The sequence below is a fragment of the Ascaphus truei genome, chromosome 5 (genome assembly GCF_040206685.1).
Source record: "Ascaphus truei isolate aAscTru1 chromosome 5, aAscTru1.hap1, whole genome shotgun sequence".
In the NCBI taxonomy this organism is placed as follows: Eukaryota; Metazoa; Chordata; class Amphibia; order Anura; family Ascaphidae; genus Ascaphus; species Ascaphus truei.
Window position 1 is genome coordinate 124,682,334 of NC_134487.1, and position 17,077 is coordinate 124,699,410.

Here is a 17,077-nt window from a genome sequence, read left to right on the forward strand (position 1 = left end):
TAGTCATTCGTTCACTCATATCTTCTTTTAACCTTTTAGAAACGCCACATTATCACACCAGTAGCATCTGTGAGCGACACACTGCATGTGTTGATGAGTGTCAGCCACATTGAGCGCTACACCTGCTTCTCTTAAATGTTCAGACAGATCACTAAAAACATTCATTCACATTTCCACAATTAGGTACTGAATTATAAGTTGAGTCAACTTTGCTGTCATGGTAGTGATGTACATTATTATTGTTAGATTACTACACAACATATGCAGTGTACAACAGAACACTTAATTTTACAACGCATTCCTGCATGAAAATTGTATGTTGTATGGTTTTTACAAAAAATGTGCCAATTAGGTTCACATGTACATTGATGTTAAGATGGATAATGTACAGCTTGGCAGAAACATATTGTCATTTCCTTATGTGATGCTGATATTTAGCCATAAATACTCCCACTACACAAACTTTATGTTAATTATGTACACATGTCAATAAAATTCTTATGTTATTCATCTATATAGTTGCTCCTGAAGCTCATGTGTCACCTGACACTGAACATGTCTCATCACCTGGCTCATCCAGCTCATCATCAAGCATGGAAGGTGAGTGTATGAGGTGCAGGACATCTAATGTGTACATTTCTAGATGTTAATTTGCCATGCTAAATAAATGCCTTTCACATGTAATTAACTTCACATCAGTTATTGTCACAGAAGATGTAGTTTTTCATGACAACATGTATTGTGTGTGTTGTAAACTATCAGCTAGGAGTTGTGAGGTTACAACAACCTTTCATTCATTCTTCTTTCACACTGAGTCGAAACATAATTGTTACTTTAAGCATAAACTTTTAATTTGGCACAAATGAAAAATTATGGAAACATGTTATGTGTTACACTGTGAGAACAACTCTCATTATATTGATAAACAAGTGAAAGTTCCATCGCAGTTCATAATGTCTGTCTTTATTTGTAGAAGCAGATGTTGCCACTCAAGGACAAATTCACTCAAGTGACCATGAAGATGTTCCCACTCGTGGATTAACCCAGCATTCAAGTCCTCCTGCTCGTGACACCTACTCAGCTATTGCAGCTTCTGAAGAAAGAATCTTGGGTGAAGAAAATCGTCGCCATTCAGAAATGATGTCAGTGCTTGAAAGGATGATATCACTGCAGGAAAAGACAATATCACAAATGTCACAAATTGAAAGAGTCATCATCCAAGTTCCTAAAGAAATACAAAATGTAAACAGGACATTACAAGCAATAGTTGTGAATCTAAGCCAAGCATTACTGCAAGAGAACAACAATTCCACTTTACCCCATCTGAGGATGGATCTTTACATGCTGCTACTTTTTCTCCAGAGTCATCAGTTCTTCATTCCCCAGTTGTGGATGATACCAGTACAGTAGGTGCAAGTTCTGTGCAGGTCCCTGTCAACATCCAACCGCTTACATCTGTTCAAAATCAGGAACGGACACCTACAAATGAGACACGAAAAAGTTAGGGCAACAATTACTACTAACCAGCTTTTGGAAAAAGATTAAAACACCAAAACAAGAAACTGCTCCAACCTCAGTCGTGCAATGTTTAGCAACTGGTTCACAACTGCCACAGCCCACACCCAGTGCCCCTGAAGTGCAACAGCCCACACCCAGTGCCACTGAAGTGCTACAGCCCACACCCAGTGCCACTGAAGTGCCACAGCCCACACCCAGTGCCATTGAAGTGCCACAGCCCACACCCAGTGCCACTGAAGTACCACAGCCCACACCCAGTGCCCCTGAAGTGCCATAGCCCACACCCAGTGCCCCGGAAGTGCAACAGCCCACACCCAGTGCCACAGAACTGGCACAGGCCAGTACAAGTCGTACAGTTAAGGCCAAAGTACTTGGCAAAGGGAAAAGGCAAACACAACAGCCAACAAGCAGGCCTGTGACTCGCTCTCAAAAGGATAAACAAAAATAAATAATCACATTCACTAAATGTGTTGGTGTCCTGGTGGTGTTTACTGCAGACTATTTCATTCATAGTGTATGTATGATCATGTACAGATGCTTGCTAACATTCAAGTATGTCCTTGTACACATGAATGTTTAGAAATGTTCACTGACTGAATTAAGGCATATTTAATAATATATGAATATGTATTAATCATCAGTTGATTAATGGTACAACATTACACACTTGCCATGTTTATAGAAGCTGACATTCACTTAGCTCTTGTGCAAGATGAGATGTATGTGGGTTAGTTTGGTAATGTAGATTGTCATTGCATGCTAATATTATTGACATACAACTTTAAGTAACTATCGATATAACAACATACATTTTGATGTTGTGCTTTCTGGTGTCTTAACTCTGGAACACATTACTTACCTTAATCTTCTTTCATAGTTCATAATGTTGGCATGTGATCATGTATGATTTTTGGTTACAATAACAGATCTGTTAGTGTGTATGAATATATCTGTAGTCTCTCTGTATCTCTATGGATATATGTATACACACACACACACACACACACACAGTGTGTGAGTGTGTGTGTGTGTGTGTGTGTGTGTGTATATATATATATTAACTGATATATATATATATATATATATATATATATATATATATATATATATATATATATATTTATCTGCCACTGTTGTCAGCAAACAGGCCTTGTGTTAATGAGATATAAATGTTAGGACACTTGCTAAAATTATGGGATCAGTATGATTCAGCCCATAATTCACTCACCTGTATTTAACTTTGAATATGATTACAACAAGGCCTACTTACACACATGAATGGCTTTAGTTTAGCACTTTATATATAATATATATATATATATATATATATATATATATATATATATATATATATAATCAGAATTAACAGTACAGGCCTTCATGGCTCAAAAGAGGCCTTGTTTGCTGTTAACTACTACTTATACACAGCTGACTAAAATAGGCCCTCAAACATACTCACCCAGTAATGTTATAAACTGTAATGAAGTGTTAATAGAATTACAACAAGGCCTGTTAGCACACAAGGCCTTCAATGTACAGATATATATATATATATATATGTATGTATATAGATATGTAGATATATATATATAGAGATAGATATATAGATATATATCTAGATATAGATCTATATATATATATAGATATATCTAGATATATATCTATATATCTATCTCTATATATATATATCTACATATCTATATACATATATATATCTACACACAATATATAGTTAATTATATATAGATAAATATATAAATATAATTATATATATATCTATATCTATGTATATATCAAGAGAGACTAACAGAGAGAGTCAAGGAGAGAGAGAAACAAAGAGAGAAAGAGAGAGAAAGAGAGATAAACAGACAGAGAGAAAAACAGAAAAAGAGACAAACATACAGATGTGTGTGTATGGTTACATCTAGCTAAGTGTAACCAGAAATCTGTTCAGCATAGCACTGTAGATGATTTCACACACATTGTTATTGTAATTCAAAGAGTCTACTTGTTTTGCACATGTTGATTGTCTAAGCCGAAAGTAAAGTTTCGATTCCTGTGAAAAGAGTATCTTACCCAAAGAATTTCAGCCAATTATTGTAACAAATTTCTTGTGGGAGAAAACCTAGGCTATAACTGCTACGTTGTATTATAACCTTGGAAGAAACCGCGAAGATAACATGTAACTATTCACACATTCAGCAGACATCCGTATGCGTTCAACTTCACACAACGTACACTTGAAGAGAGAAGAAATGGCAGAAGCTTCCACATTGCACAGCCATCCACGTAAATCATACAAATTTATGATTTATGAAGCAATCGAATCAATGCCACAGAAAAGTGGCCAAAATGTATGACTTCATCCAAAAGAAATATCCATACTACCAACGACCTGACATACAACGAAATTTTTAAACTTCTGTACGATTCACTTTATCCGCAAATGAATGTTTTGAGCATGTCCATGATCAGCTAGATCAACGATATGGATGCTGGCATGTTGCGCCATCATTTAAACATACCATGGAACATGGAACATATCTTCTGTTAAATAGCATATTTTTGCCTAATACCAGTGACACTGAAGCCGCACCGACTGTCGCGTCTGCTGATCTACCTGCACCCTTTATTCAGCCAGACCAGATGCAAGATGGACATAACTACTATGATATGTATCCAAACTTATATGGGCAATACCAATGTGGATGGGAAAACAACCAACAACTGTACGTACCTCCGGACGTCTTGTTTGAAGAAGCCACTGCAGATCCATATGACGCCCTCATGGAGATGTGTGTGATTCAGGATTCAAAGGTTGCCTCAACCATGGATGATACTGTTGTACCTTCCTGCAGCGAGCAGTTGCAGCCAAATCAGTTTTGACTTCTACAAGAATGGTAAATACAAATTTCGTTATGCCTTTACTCAAATTATATATGTCTACATTAATAATATACACCATTTGTTAGCCAAATGAGTGGATACAGCTTAACATTGCAGACAGGCTTACATGTAGCATGCACAAAGACATTATTTCCTATAACAATATACTACATGACGAATCATTAGTACACATTGGTGACGGAGTCCTAAATCCTAGATTATTATCGCTTTTAAAGTATCATTTCAACATGTTACACTAACTGTAACACACACACACCTCATTGTTTAGCATTCAACATAGAAAAACAAAGTGTCGCCCACATATGACGTGGGACTGTGGTCATGTCCCAAGGCGTCCTTAAAAAGGTTTACCGATGCAAGCCCCATCCCCAACCGACGTGCGCGTGAAACCGTATTGGCTGTGCCCGTAGCTTATTGTTACGGTCAGTGCAGTGTGTCATGCGCGCGCGTCGGTGGGGCGGTGCGTGCACAGCGCGGGAGGCCAATGTTAATTCAGTGAGAGGGGTGTTTGCGCGCATTTCATGGTTCCTTAACATGACGTCACGCGTCTTTTGTTCCCTCATTGGCTGATCGTCCGTTTTTTCCGTGGGCACACGTCCGTTTACAAAGTTTAGATATGTACGTGTGTAGAAGTGAATTTGTTTCGCTTCCATATCATAACTTCCAGCCATGATATGCATACTGCTAGCAGCACCATGGAGGGACATGTATTGAACGCACAGCGTAAACATCGTTTTGCGCATGCGCTAAGACTTAGTCCACACATTCGTGACGGGCACGCGCAACAGACGTTGTGTGCGCACATTATTATGTATACAGGCACCGGAAAAATCATATCAGTAGTAATGCCAGCAACGCCATTTGAAAAATGACACAGTTCTGTATCTGTAGTTTTATCCTTGCAGTTTAAACATATACGTTACTTATGCGTGAATATCCACAATCATATAGAGATGTGTTAAGCGTTGTCATGCTGAGACATATATAAATGTGCCATCCTTGAATATCATGTGTTTGCTGTATTTCACAGATGTCGCGGATGAATACATGGGACCAATGTATGATTTCAGATGAGCCAATCGTTATATTAGATGATTGTGACGACGAGCGAACAACTATTATAATAAATATGTAACAATGCTTTCAATGATTGGTGCGCAGATTAACAATCACTACATAATGTTATCCTCTTATGCAAATATTTACTATGCACTTATTTAACATAATGATGTTGCTAAGCACTGAAGTTAGAACTTATATTGTTTTTTTGTTCTTTTCTACTAACATTATATGTATTGCCATGTGATATATGCAACCAACATTATCACTCAGCAAACACATTAATCTACTATATATTATAATCTCAGGTGTGACTTGTCAAAGAATGTAAATGCTACATAACAACTCGTAGACATTGTATCTGAACGTACACAATAACAATAGGGAGGTGATAGAAACTGTTTAGTCGTGTGCATTTTATATTTTCACCTAAGTTGTAGTGCTAACCTAACATGCATGAGCTAATGAATTTTAGTTAAAGATCATGAAACCATAAACATTTGTGTGTCAATTTAATTCACACGACTAACTATAGTTTATTGTTATTATTAAACGTTCAACACATACATAGCTAAGTGAGGCCGATGATAAAAGCAACATTATTATGCTTGTTTATATTATTTCACGTAGAAATACATGCATCACACAAAAACTACAACACACACACACACACACACACACACACTGTTGCTGAAATGTGTGCGTATGCAAATGTCCACTTCATTTATGTTCATATGTTGACATTAGTTATAAAGGATCATGATCATTATGAATAACTAACGTGAATGAAATAAAAATTATATTAACAACATTGTCATTGTGTTGAATGAATTAGGAAAAGTTGAGAATCCAAAAAACTATACTTTGGAATGGTGTTAACATTTTGACACATGTTACATGTACGTCAAATCAACACACATCTTTGACTTATACATACACATGGGACAATGTAGTAATCAACATGAAGATGTAGTGATACAACAACTAATCACATACATTGCAATGTTAATGATGTTTAAAACATTGGTGTCTTTTCATACAAACATGCATTGAGTGTTAAGATCGCTCATGTGCATCCATGGATGTTCTCCTCCCATAATCAATAGCTGAGCAGGGTTTATCCCCTTCTCTCCCCCCACCCCTATACTCCATGAATGGATGTTGTTACGTTTGCTCAATTACATGTTATGTAATGTCCCTAATGATTTTAAAAGACACTGCACAATAACCACCAAGTGTAGCTAAACGCACGTACACAATACAGAAACGACATGTTTCAATTGTCACATCTTTTTCATTACGTTCTGTTTATACATCCTGTAACTATACCTGTATCGAGGTTTGCACATCTTATGACAGATGTGAATTGAAATACATACCATGAGCAGTCATTGGAGTGATATACATTGAAAAACAAAACATGAATGAATATAAATCATTGTCACGACATGTTCATTAAGGTAAGCAACACACAAAATCGACCATTTTGTGTGTGATATGAAACAACATCTAGAATACGTCAAATATGATCTGAAATACACAATAGTGTACACATCATTGTGACTCACATGTCACACTGCAAAAGAAACATTGTATGTAACCATACTGCACTAGCTATTGACTATGGACATAGTAGGTTTATTGTATATGCATAACCAAAAAGAGCATGTACATAAATTATAGATTTAGTACACATTATTTCTTCACGTACACAAAACACTTTTTATTGGTAAGAAGTATAATACAACCTGTTGATGAATGACATACCGGTGTGTGGACGGACGTTCACAGAGGTACGCAATTAGGAGGCTTTATAACGTGAAATTATAATAGGCTTTATTGTGCCTGTTCCTTTTCATCAGGAAAATTATCCAAACACAGGGGGGGGGGGGGGAACAAAGCTTCCATTCACTTGGGAGTAATTCTAGTGAAAACACTATGCAACCAATTCACATCTCCCTAGTCAAGCATTTCTCCCCAGCCCCAAACATTGCATGAAAATAAGCAGATACAGTATAAGCAGTCTCTTAATAATGAAAGTCTTATCTGTTTATCAGCTGTAGAGTAAGCTTCTCTGCTCTCCTGGAACCGCACTGAGCGTGCACAGAAAATCAGCATCCAGGTTTAGAAGTCTTATTTGGGCCTTGTGTCTTGAAAGCAGCTCTGCTAACTTTGGCAGAGCTCAAAACAAGTGTGTCTCCAAGTTCAGCTCAGGTGTCAGCTAAAGAGTTCTCCCTTCCTGTTTGAACAGACAGGCTTTTGTAAGCCATCTCAATCAGGCAGGTGGTGTTTAGTAATTAACTACCAGAAATTAACCACCACACTGCTAGATTAAAGGCACATTACTGAACAGGGATAAGTCCCCTGTTACACGGTGCCACATGCAACTGTCCACACAGCAGAGAAGAGAAAGGTGTACGAACCATATTCATCTGTTTCCTAAGTGAATGGTATTTGGACAAATATATTTATCATAACAAAGAATGAATACATCTATGTAGTACTATGAACATATATGTATTTGCTTACATGAAAAATAGGTGTTTATGATATTCAGACGTGTCTCAACACCACTGGCTGTTTGGTCATTGTCAGCTGGGGATATAGCGCTACCTATTTGTTTTTTCTACTGTACCCTTCCCTATCAGGTTAGCAGCTTAATCCCCATATACCATTATGTCACAGTTGTTTGCCTTAAGGGCCAACAGGAATATTGATATTGATAAAATCTTTTCAGAAGATGATTCACCAATAGAAATAGAGGAAGTCCCAGACAATATGTATGACCTTGTCGAAAGGTTAGAAAAATTACTTATGAGTGAAATCAAACAAATGTGGGACGTTATCACTTTAGAGAAGTATGTTGAGCAGAAGAGAATACCTTGAGGCCTAAGAATTTTTAAACCATCTACTACTGATTTCCAGAGTGATGAGTTTCTTTTAGAGTGGAATAGAATCCTTGATAACTGCTCCTTTGAGCTCATTCGATTACTCATATCCAAACGTAAAATACTGTTGCAATCATTGGATGAAGAGATCAATGAGCTTAAGGGGCAGTTTGAAGTGTTTAAAAACCACAGCGAATTGCCAGCCCTGGAGAATAAAATCAAGACTAGAATGGATACTTTCCAGAAGGAAACCATAAGCCGCAAACAGGTCAAATTCCAAAGGGATAGAATAGACTATAAGACGGGGTGCTATAGAAACTGGAAGAAAACATCTAAGGATAATGCTAAATATAGACATCCAAAAGCAAATACTCCGAAAGATTATTCTCATAAGATCCCGAATCACTATAGAAAAGTGATTCCTAGTAATAAAGAGTATACCCCTAAACCTGTCCAGTTCATGTCACCCAAACCCAAAAGAGGAGACAGACGGATTAAGGCTAATCAATCTAACAAACCTGACACTCCAGTTGTCCAATTGGATAAAGAGATTGACTGTATCTTTGAACAGTACCATCAGAGTAACAGGTACCAACCACTAGTCGAGTTCGAGCAAGAACAAAATAGTTCCACCCAGACTAGGGAAGATAAACCTACATTTTCTTTTTTAGACTGGAGGAAGACACGAGAGCAACAGAACGCCAGAGAAGCAATAAAAGATCTGCTAGGGAAAGAAGGGACGTCAAGAGACAGAAAAAGAAAGAACACACTAGAGGAAAGAGAGGAGGCAGAAAGAATAGGGAAACAACTCAGACGGTAACTTCTACATACACCAATATATTTAACATCAGTCAACAACCCATATCCCTTAAAGAAAAAGAAGTACTCTCTAAAGGGCTGTCGTTTGCACCAGTTGTAGGCCCCAATAGCTTTCAACTGTACGTCGATGTGCAGCGATTTGTGAGGAAGCTGTGCCTCAAGAAATACTTTGTCAGAGACGCAGTGTCCCATTTGGACAGTAATACCAATCTCCCTATTAATTCTGCATCCACAATCACAAGCAAATTTAAAAAACCCTCCACTTTCTTTCCCAGGTTTGCTGGTGGACCATTTGTTAATGCATTTGCGCAAATGGTCACCGATGACTTGGAACAGCAAAGTCGAAATTACAAAATAAAAAGGCATAATCTTAGTATGGAGGAGAAACATTTGCTACGGGCACTTGGAGAAAATGGCTCAATTGTTATGAAACCGGCTGACAAGGGAGGGGGGTTGGTGATTATGGACAAATCCTATTATCTCCAGGAGACAATGCGTATCCTTGGAGATGTCTCTACTTACCAACCCCTCGCCCTTAATCCCACTGTCACTTACCAACAACAATTATTGGATTTTCTAAATATGGGCCTTGACCAAAATGCAATTACCAAACAAGAATTTGAATTTTTATATAATCAATTTCCAATCATTCCCATTTTCTATATAATACCTAAAATTCATAAAAATTTACAGCAGCCGCCGGGCCGTCCTATCGTATCGGGCATCCGGTCCCTCACATCACATCTATCACAGTTCATAGATCATCATTTGCAACCGTACGTTGTTAAACTTCCCTCATTCCTTAGGGATACCACCCACATGCTGCAGACCCTAAAGGACATTCAATGGAAGCCACATTATTATTTAGTTACAGCTGACGTCACATCACTATATACTGTTATCGACCATGTCCAGGGTTGTGAGGCTGTCGGCCATTTTTTGGATAATGATCCTTCTATGACACCATCACTTAAAACATTTCTTATTTCTGGCATTCAATTTATACTTTCACACAATTATTTTAATTTTAATAATTTATATTATTTACAGGTATGTGGCACCGCCATGGGTACCAGGTTTGCTCCTAGTTATGCTAATTTATTTATGGGCAGCTGGGAGAACGAATCCATCTGGTCCGGCTGCCCTTACGGAGCAGACCTGGTACTATGGCGGCGCTACATCGATGATATTATTTTTATTTGGTCAGGGTCACTACAGCAATTACACCTATTCCAAGAATACATGAACAACAATTCGTATAATTTAAAATTTTCGTTTGTTTCAAGTAATGTTTCTATAGAATTTTTGGATTTAGTTATATATATCTCTAACAACACTTTACATACCAAAACTCACTTTAAGAAGGTTCAAGCGAACAATTATCTACATGCCGATAGCCATCACAACCCTGCATGGATCGATAACATTCCTAAAGGACAATTCATCAGACTAAAACGAAATAGCTCCACTTTAGACGCATTCCAAAATCAGGCACAGGATCTTAGGAACAGATTCATTGACAGGAAATATTCACCTAATCACCTTGACAATATTATATCAGAGGTTGAGGTTTTGGAAAGATCAACACTTTTAGAGTATAAACCTAAACCATCCAATACACAAATGCAAATAACATTCATTACTCAATTCAATCAGATGGCACCTGGGATAAAGAAAACCATTCGGAAATATTGGCCAATCTTGAGAAAAGATACAGATTTGGCACAAATACTGCCTTCAAAACCAAAAATCATATTCACAAAGGCAGCCAACATAGGCCAAAGGTTGGCCCCAAGCTGTCCACTTAAATCCAATGGTCAGCAAAATAAAATCAAAAACAAAAATGCCATTAAGGGTTACTACACATGTAATACATGCACAGCATGTAAATTCAGCTCCAAACAATTATGCTTTACTTCAACAAAAACACGGAAGAAGTATACTATCCAACAGCACATCACATGTAATAGCACTAATATTATTTACCTCCTTGAATGTCCCTGTGGTCTGCAGTATGTGGGTATGACCACCAGACCTATCAAACGACGGTTCTATGAACATATCTACAATATCAAAAAAGGTCTAGAGTCCCATAGTGTGTCGAGCCATTTCCTTCATGTGCACGGTAAAGATACTAAAGGTCTAATATGTGTAGCCATAGAGGCTGTTATACCTAACTGGCGTGGAGGGGATAAGACAAGCATGTTAGGTAAGAGAGAATCCTTTTGGATTTACGAACTACAAACTTTAGCACCGTCTGGACTCAATATAGAATTTGACCTGAAGCCGTTCCTTCTTGACAGATGAGATAACCAGTCTCCTGGGCTGACAATGTAATCGCTGCAATGTACTGTAACCTGTGGTTCATTCCATTTTATGGTAAGGTCCGGGCATTCATGATGAGGATGGTTCAATAAGTAGGTAGTAATCACCATCACCTTTCTATTATTATTATATTATAATATTTATCATAATTTTATTATAATACTATACAACATATTTTAATTACTTATTTTCACCCAACACCATTCTTAGATGGTTATATTTCCTTTAACACTATTAATTTCCACTTCCAATACGTATCACTCTTATTTCCATCAGAAAGGTACATTTTCACCATCACTAATAACTTTCACTTTCAATTATTTATTATTCCTATTTTCAATATACACTCACTTATAAACTTCAAAGTATAGATATATACACAGTATTAGTTCACTTTAGGGATCATATTTGTGGTATATACTATCCCCTAGAAGGTCAAGTTCTGCTCAGCATACTTCTACATATCCCTGGCTTGGCCGGGTCTTAGCAATTTGAGATACGAATAATAGGGTTAATAATCTTTTTTTTTTTTTTTTTTATATATTTTTTGTTAATCATATTTTTTGTTAAGCATTTTGTTTTATTCATATGTATACTATTAAATTTCTTTTCCTATCCATGAGGATATATAGGTATCAGATACACATCTGTATTTTATGTATTGCACTAATTGTTATATTCTTTTATTTCCTTTATATATGTTTTTTCTCTGTTGTATGTCATGTCCATGAGTGTCCACACGCTGAGTGTCCCAGTCCTTTCATCTGCGCATGATCAAGATCACAAGGATGCACTGTCTCTTTAAACCGGGACTATATATTTCGGGACTTACAGGGACTACTTTTCATTACTTTTAACCCCTGAGGAAGAAAGCAAGACTTTCGAAACGCGTAGGGTGGTTCTGTGAGGTCCCCACTACTCGGGTGTGAGTGCTGTACCCTTCCGAAGCTGGGAGCTGTGGGAAAGCACATGCTGGCGTAGGAATATCCAACATTTCAGCATTGCTGTGTTTGGTGCACGTGGTGCGGGCAGACCAGGAAGTATCTCTGTGTGTGGTCCTGGAGCTTCTGCAGTGCTGGGAGAGGACTGAGGCAGACGCAGCTAGCTGGAAAAACCTGTCCCTGCCAATAATAGACTCCTCGTCTGAGCCCAGGTGTTAACAACAGCAGCAGCAGCAGCAGCAGCAGCTATCCATAAGAGGGGATACTCTTTGAATTATCCATTGCCTGATTACATCCTGTTTTCGGTAAGCAGGTACCCCCACCCGAGTTGGAGAATCTTGCCTGAACCTAATATATGTTTTTATGTACTATTTTATGTGTAATAAGTGTATTGTGACAGAAACCAGGGGTTGGTAATAAACTCCATATACAGGGCTCCCAGGATACTGAACAGTTTCTGTCCTGTCTAAGCTGAACAGGGCAGCCTCGTGGTACAGGCACTCCATTCCACAGTTTGTCTGCTGCCTGTTTTCTGTCACCTGTCATGCTGATTAGAGTTCAGGTATATAAGACCTGTTTCCTGTTTCCTCTGGGCCCCGCCCAAGAGCCTGGAAGGCTGCTGAACTGCAGAGGGGTGAGAAAGCCTCTTTCCCAAATCGCTTCATTCATTCTGTTAGTTTGTCTAAAGACTGCAAAGGTACTTATTTTGTTGGTGGAAGTGGACAAGCCACTTCCAACTCTGAGTCAGGGACATCTAAGTTTAAGTTATCGCTCAGACGAGCAGCTTTTTGTTTGGCTTTGTTTTCTGTTTAAACTGTGGCAGTCCCAGTGCCTGGGACTGAATAAACCAGGCATAGCCTGTTTAAAGGAACAGTACGTGACGTCTCATCATTTAACCTACCCTAAAAGACCGTGTTCTAACAGTCCCGGACAGACGGCGGAGCCCCGGAGTAAGCCGTTTGTCACATATGGTGGAGAATGCGGGCAGAACACTGAAAGGTCTGGGGGTTAAAGAACTTTAAAAAAAAAAAAAAAAAAAAAAAAAAAAAAAAAAGAAGAAGGTTTTTTTTCTCTCTCTCCAAACAAGATGGAAGACGTGGTGAGTGCGCTGGTACGCAATGTCGCTGTCCAGAAAGACGCGAATGAAGCCCAGCAACAGGCGAGTGAAACCCAGCGACAGCTGTTAATAGCCCAGCAAGAGACTAATGCAAACCAGCAAGAGACAAACCGCCTGCTGAGAGAGGAGCAAAAGCGGTTCGCTCAGGGCTTACAGCAGGAACTCGAGATCCTGAGGGGGACTATCAGTAACCTTCCACTGGCAGAGGCAGCCCCAGTTCCGAAAATGACCAGGGCAAGCCACTACCTTCAGAAGATGGGACCCTCGGATGATGTGGAAGCCTATCTTCTCACGTTTGAACGCACGGCACAGAGAGAGGGATGGCCAGAAGCTGAGTGGGCTGGTCTAATCGCACCCTTCCTAAGCGGCGAACCCCAGAAGGCTTACTTTGATCTAGAGCCAGCCGAAGCTAACGTCTATGCAAAATTGAAGTTCGAGATCCTCGCCCGCCTCGGCGTAACCACGGCTGTTCGTGCCCAAAGGTTTCACGCATGGTCCTTCACGATGGATAAAGCCACCCGAAGCCAGATGTATGACCTCATCCACCTCGCCCGGAAGTGGCTACAACCCGAGATCAACTCAGCAAGCCACATCGTGGAACGGTTGGTCATGGACCAGTTCTTGAGGAAACTTCCCTCTGCCTTACGCCGTTGGGTCAGTCGGAGTGACCCCCACAATGCGGATGAGCTTGTGGCCCTTGTAGAAAGGTACAGTGCAGCAGAAGAGCACCCGCAACCCACAGTCGTGGAGCAACCCCACTATCCGAGGTTCCAGGACTCTTCCAGAGACGGTAAAAGGGTACCGGGGTTAAGGGGCGCTGAAGAGCGGCGACCACCTTCACGCCGCTCCAGCAACAGTGGTTCGCACACTAAGGGCAATAGCCAACATGGGGAGCCGGGAAAAGGCTCTAAGTGGGACACAGACTATGTACCTAAATGTGTAAATTGTCATGAGAGGGGCCACACAGCAAAAATCTGCCCACTAAATGATGAGCCCATGCAATGCAACAGCGTGGAACCTTATTCGCTGTTGTCCCAATGTATGGGCCCTAGCCCAGAGGACCCCTTGAATAACCATCTGTGGGCATTTGTAAAGGTTAATGGTAAGAGGGTTCGGGCACTTCTTGACTCTGGGAGTATGGTCACACTAGTGTCCGAATACCTATTGCCCATTAAGAAGAAACAGGTAAACAGTTCACAAAGAGTGGCAATTTGTTGTATACATGGGGATAATCATGAATATTCCACTGTTGATGTTTTTTTTGAAACAGAATTTGGTTCTTTAGATTTCAAGGTGGGTGTTGTACCCAAACTGGCACATGATGTGTTAATAGGGACCGACTTTCCCCATTTTCTAAAAATGTGGTCCCCAGCTCAGAATAGCGCCCAGAGTTCAATAGCAGACCATAACGAAGTGTTAGAAGAAACAAATCCTTTCCCTTTTTCAGAAATGGAGGTTGACGAGGGCCCAAATAAGAAGGGGGAAAAGGAGGAGTGCTGTGAAATTCCCTTCCCCATCACTACTTTGGTAGGGAATACCCCAAATCAAGATGTTGATCAGGCACTTACCACCCCAGTACAGGATAAGACCCTCGCTGACCTAGAGGTCAGTCATGGGAGTTTTAAGAAGGCCCAGTGGGAGGACCCCACATTAGCGGTAGCAAGGGGAAATATACGGGACCAGAATAGTACTCATGGCCAACCAGATAGGTCACTTGCTTACCCCTACTTCGAGGTAGAGAACGACCTAGTATATCGGGTTGATAAAAGAAAATCAGTTACAACTAAACAATTGTTGGTACCACGGACATTCCGTAACGTAGTATTACACCTCGCACATAGTCATCCATTGGGGGGACACCTAGGGGTGGAAAAGACAAAAGAAAAGGTTCTCCGAAGCTTTTATTGGCCTGGGGTTCTGGCAGAAATTACAAACTATTGTTCCTCATGCCCAGAATGTCAGATCACCGCCCCGTTCAAAGCATACCGCAGCCCATTGGTACCCCTTCCCATAATAGAGGTACCATTTGACCGGATTGCTATGGATCTAGTAGGACCCCTAATAAAGTCTGCTAGGGGACATCAGCATATATTGGTAATATTAGATTATGCTACCCGATATCCGGAGGCAGTTCCCCTACGTAGCACCTCTGCTAAAAACATAGCAAAAGAGTTAGTACTTCTGTTTTCCCGGGTCGGAATTCCTAAAGAGATCTTATCTGACCAGGGAACACCATTTATGTCCCAAGTAACAAAAGAGCTATGTAAACTCCTAAAAATCAAGCATCTCAGAACCTCAGTCTATCATCCACAAACAGATGGTTTAGTGGAAAGGTTCAATAAAACCTTAAAGAGCATGTTACGCCGGGCGGTCGATAAGGATGGGAAAAACTGGGACTGTTTGTTACCATACCTGTTATTTGCCATTAGGGAAGTTCCCCAGTCATCCACAGGCTTCTCCCCGTTTGAACTATTGTATGGCCGACATCCAAGGGGCTTACTGGATATAGCCAAAGAAACTTGGGAACACGAGGTTACCCCTTACAGAAGTGTAATAGAGCATGTTGCCCAAATGCAGGACCGCATTGCTGCAGTCCTACCCATAGTGAGGGAACACATGGAGAAAGCTCAAGAAGCACAAAGGAATACGTATAATAAGGGTGCTAGGGTCAGAATTTTTTTTCCAGGTGATAGGGTACTAGTTCTGGTTCCCACCGTGGAGAGTAAATTCCTTGCTAAATGGCATGGGCCATATGAGGTCTTGGAAAGAGTGGGAGAAGTAAATTATAGGGTAAGTCAGCCAGGTAGGAGGAAACCTGAGCAAATTTACCATATAAACCTACTCAAGCCCTGGAAAGATAGAGAGGTCTTGTTAACCCTAGTACCCCCAGGTCCGTCAGAGAATCAAGAAACTGACCCAGAGGTTAGCATAGCTGAAACACTGTCCGTGCATCAGAAACGAGAGGTCCAGAGTTTAGTGAGAAGGAACAAAGAAATCTTCTCTACACAGCCAGGTAAAACTAACGTAATTAAACATGACATAGTCTCTGAACCGGGGGTCCGAGTTAACCTTAAACCGTACCGAATCCCAGAGGCCAAGAGAGAGGCTATAAGTTTAGAGGTTAAAAAAATGCTAAAACTAGGCGTAATTGAGGAATCCCAAAGTGGGTGGAACAGCCCTATAGTTTTAGTCCCAAAGCCAGACGGTACAACAAGGTTTTGTAATGACTACCGGAAACTAAACGCGGTGTCAAAATTTGATACTTATCCTATGCCCAGGGTGGATGAACTTGTAGAGAGACTGGGCAAAGCCCGATATCTCACAACCCTAGACCTAACAAAAGGGTACTGGCAGGTTCCCCTCACAGAAAGGGCAAAAGAAAAAACAGCCTTCTCAACCCCAGACGGCCTCTTTCAATATAAGGTGCTGCCTTTTGGCTTACATGGAGCTCCCGCCACATTCCAAAGAATGATGGATAAAATTTTAAAACCACATGTTCGGTA

General features: G+C 40.0%; 1 protein-coding gene and 1 long non-coding RNA gene across 2 annotated transcripts in view; one reads left to right on the plus strand and one right to left on the minus strand.

The window, feature by feature from the left end:
- Positions 1–862: 862 nt before the first annotated feature.
- Positions 863–17,077, minus strand: part of LOC142495315 (uncharacterized) — a 40,727-nt gene continuing 24,512 nt past the window's right edge. Inside the window, exons 4-6 of the long non-coding RNA XR_012801715.1 lie at positions 4,256–4,407; positions 1,319–1,479; positions 863–1,167 (exon numbers count right to left, since the gene is read on the minus strand). This is a non-coding gene — a long non-coding RNA (uncharacterized LOC142495315). The remainder of the gene's footprint in view (positions 1,168–1,318; positions 1,480–4,255; positions 4,408–17,077) is intronic.
- Positions 8,161–12,086, plus strand: LOC142494317 (uncharacterized). Its single transcript, XM_075598875.1, has 3 exons — positions 8,161–8,282; positions 8,379–9,188; positions 11,495–12,086. The coding sequence occupies exons 1-3, from the start codon at positions 8,161–8,163 to the stop codon at positions 11,496–11,498; spliced, it is 936 nt and encodes a 311-aa protein (XP_075454990.1). The 3' UTR covers positions 11,499–12,086.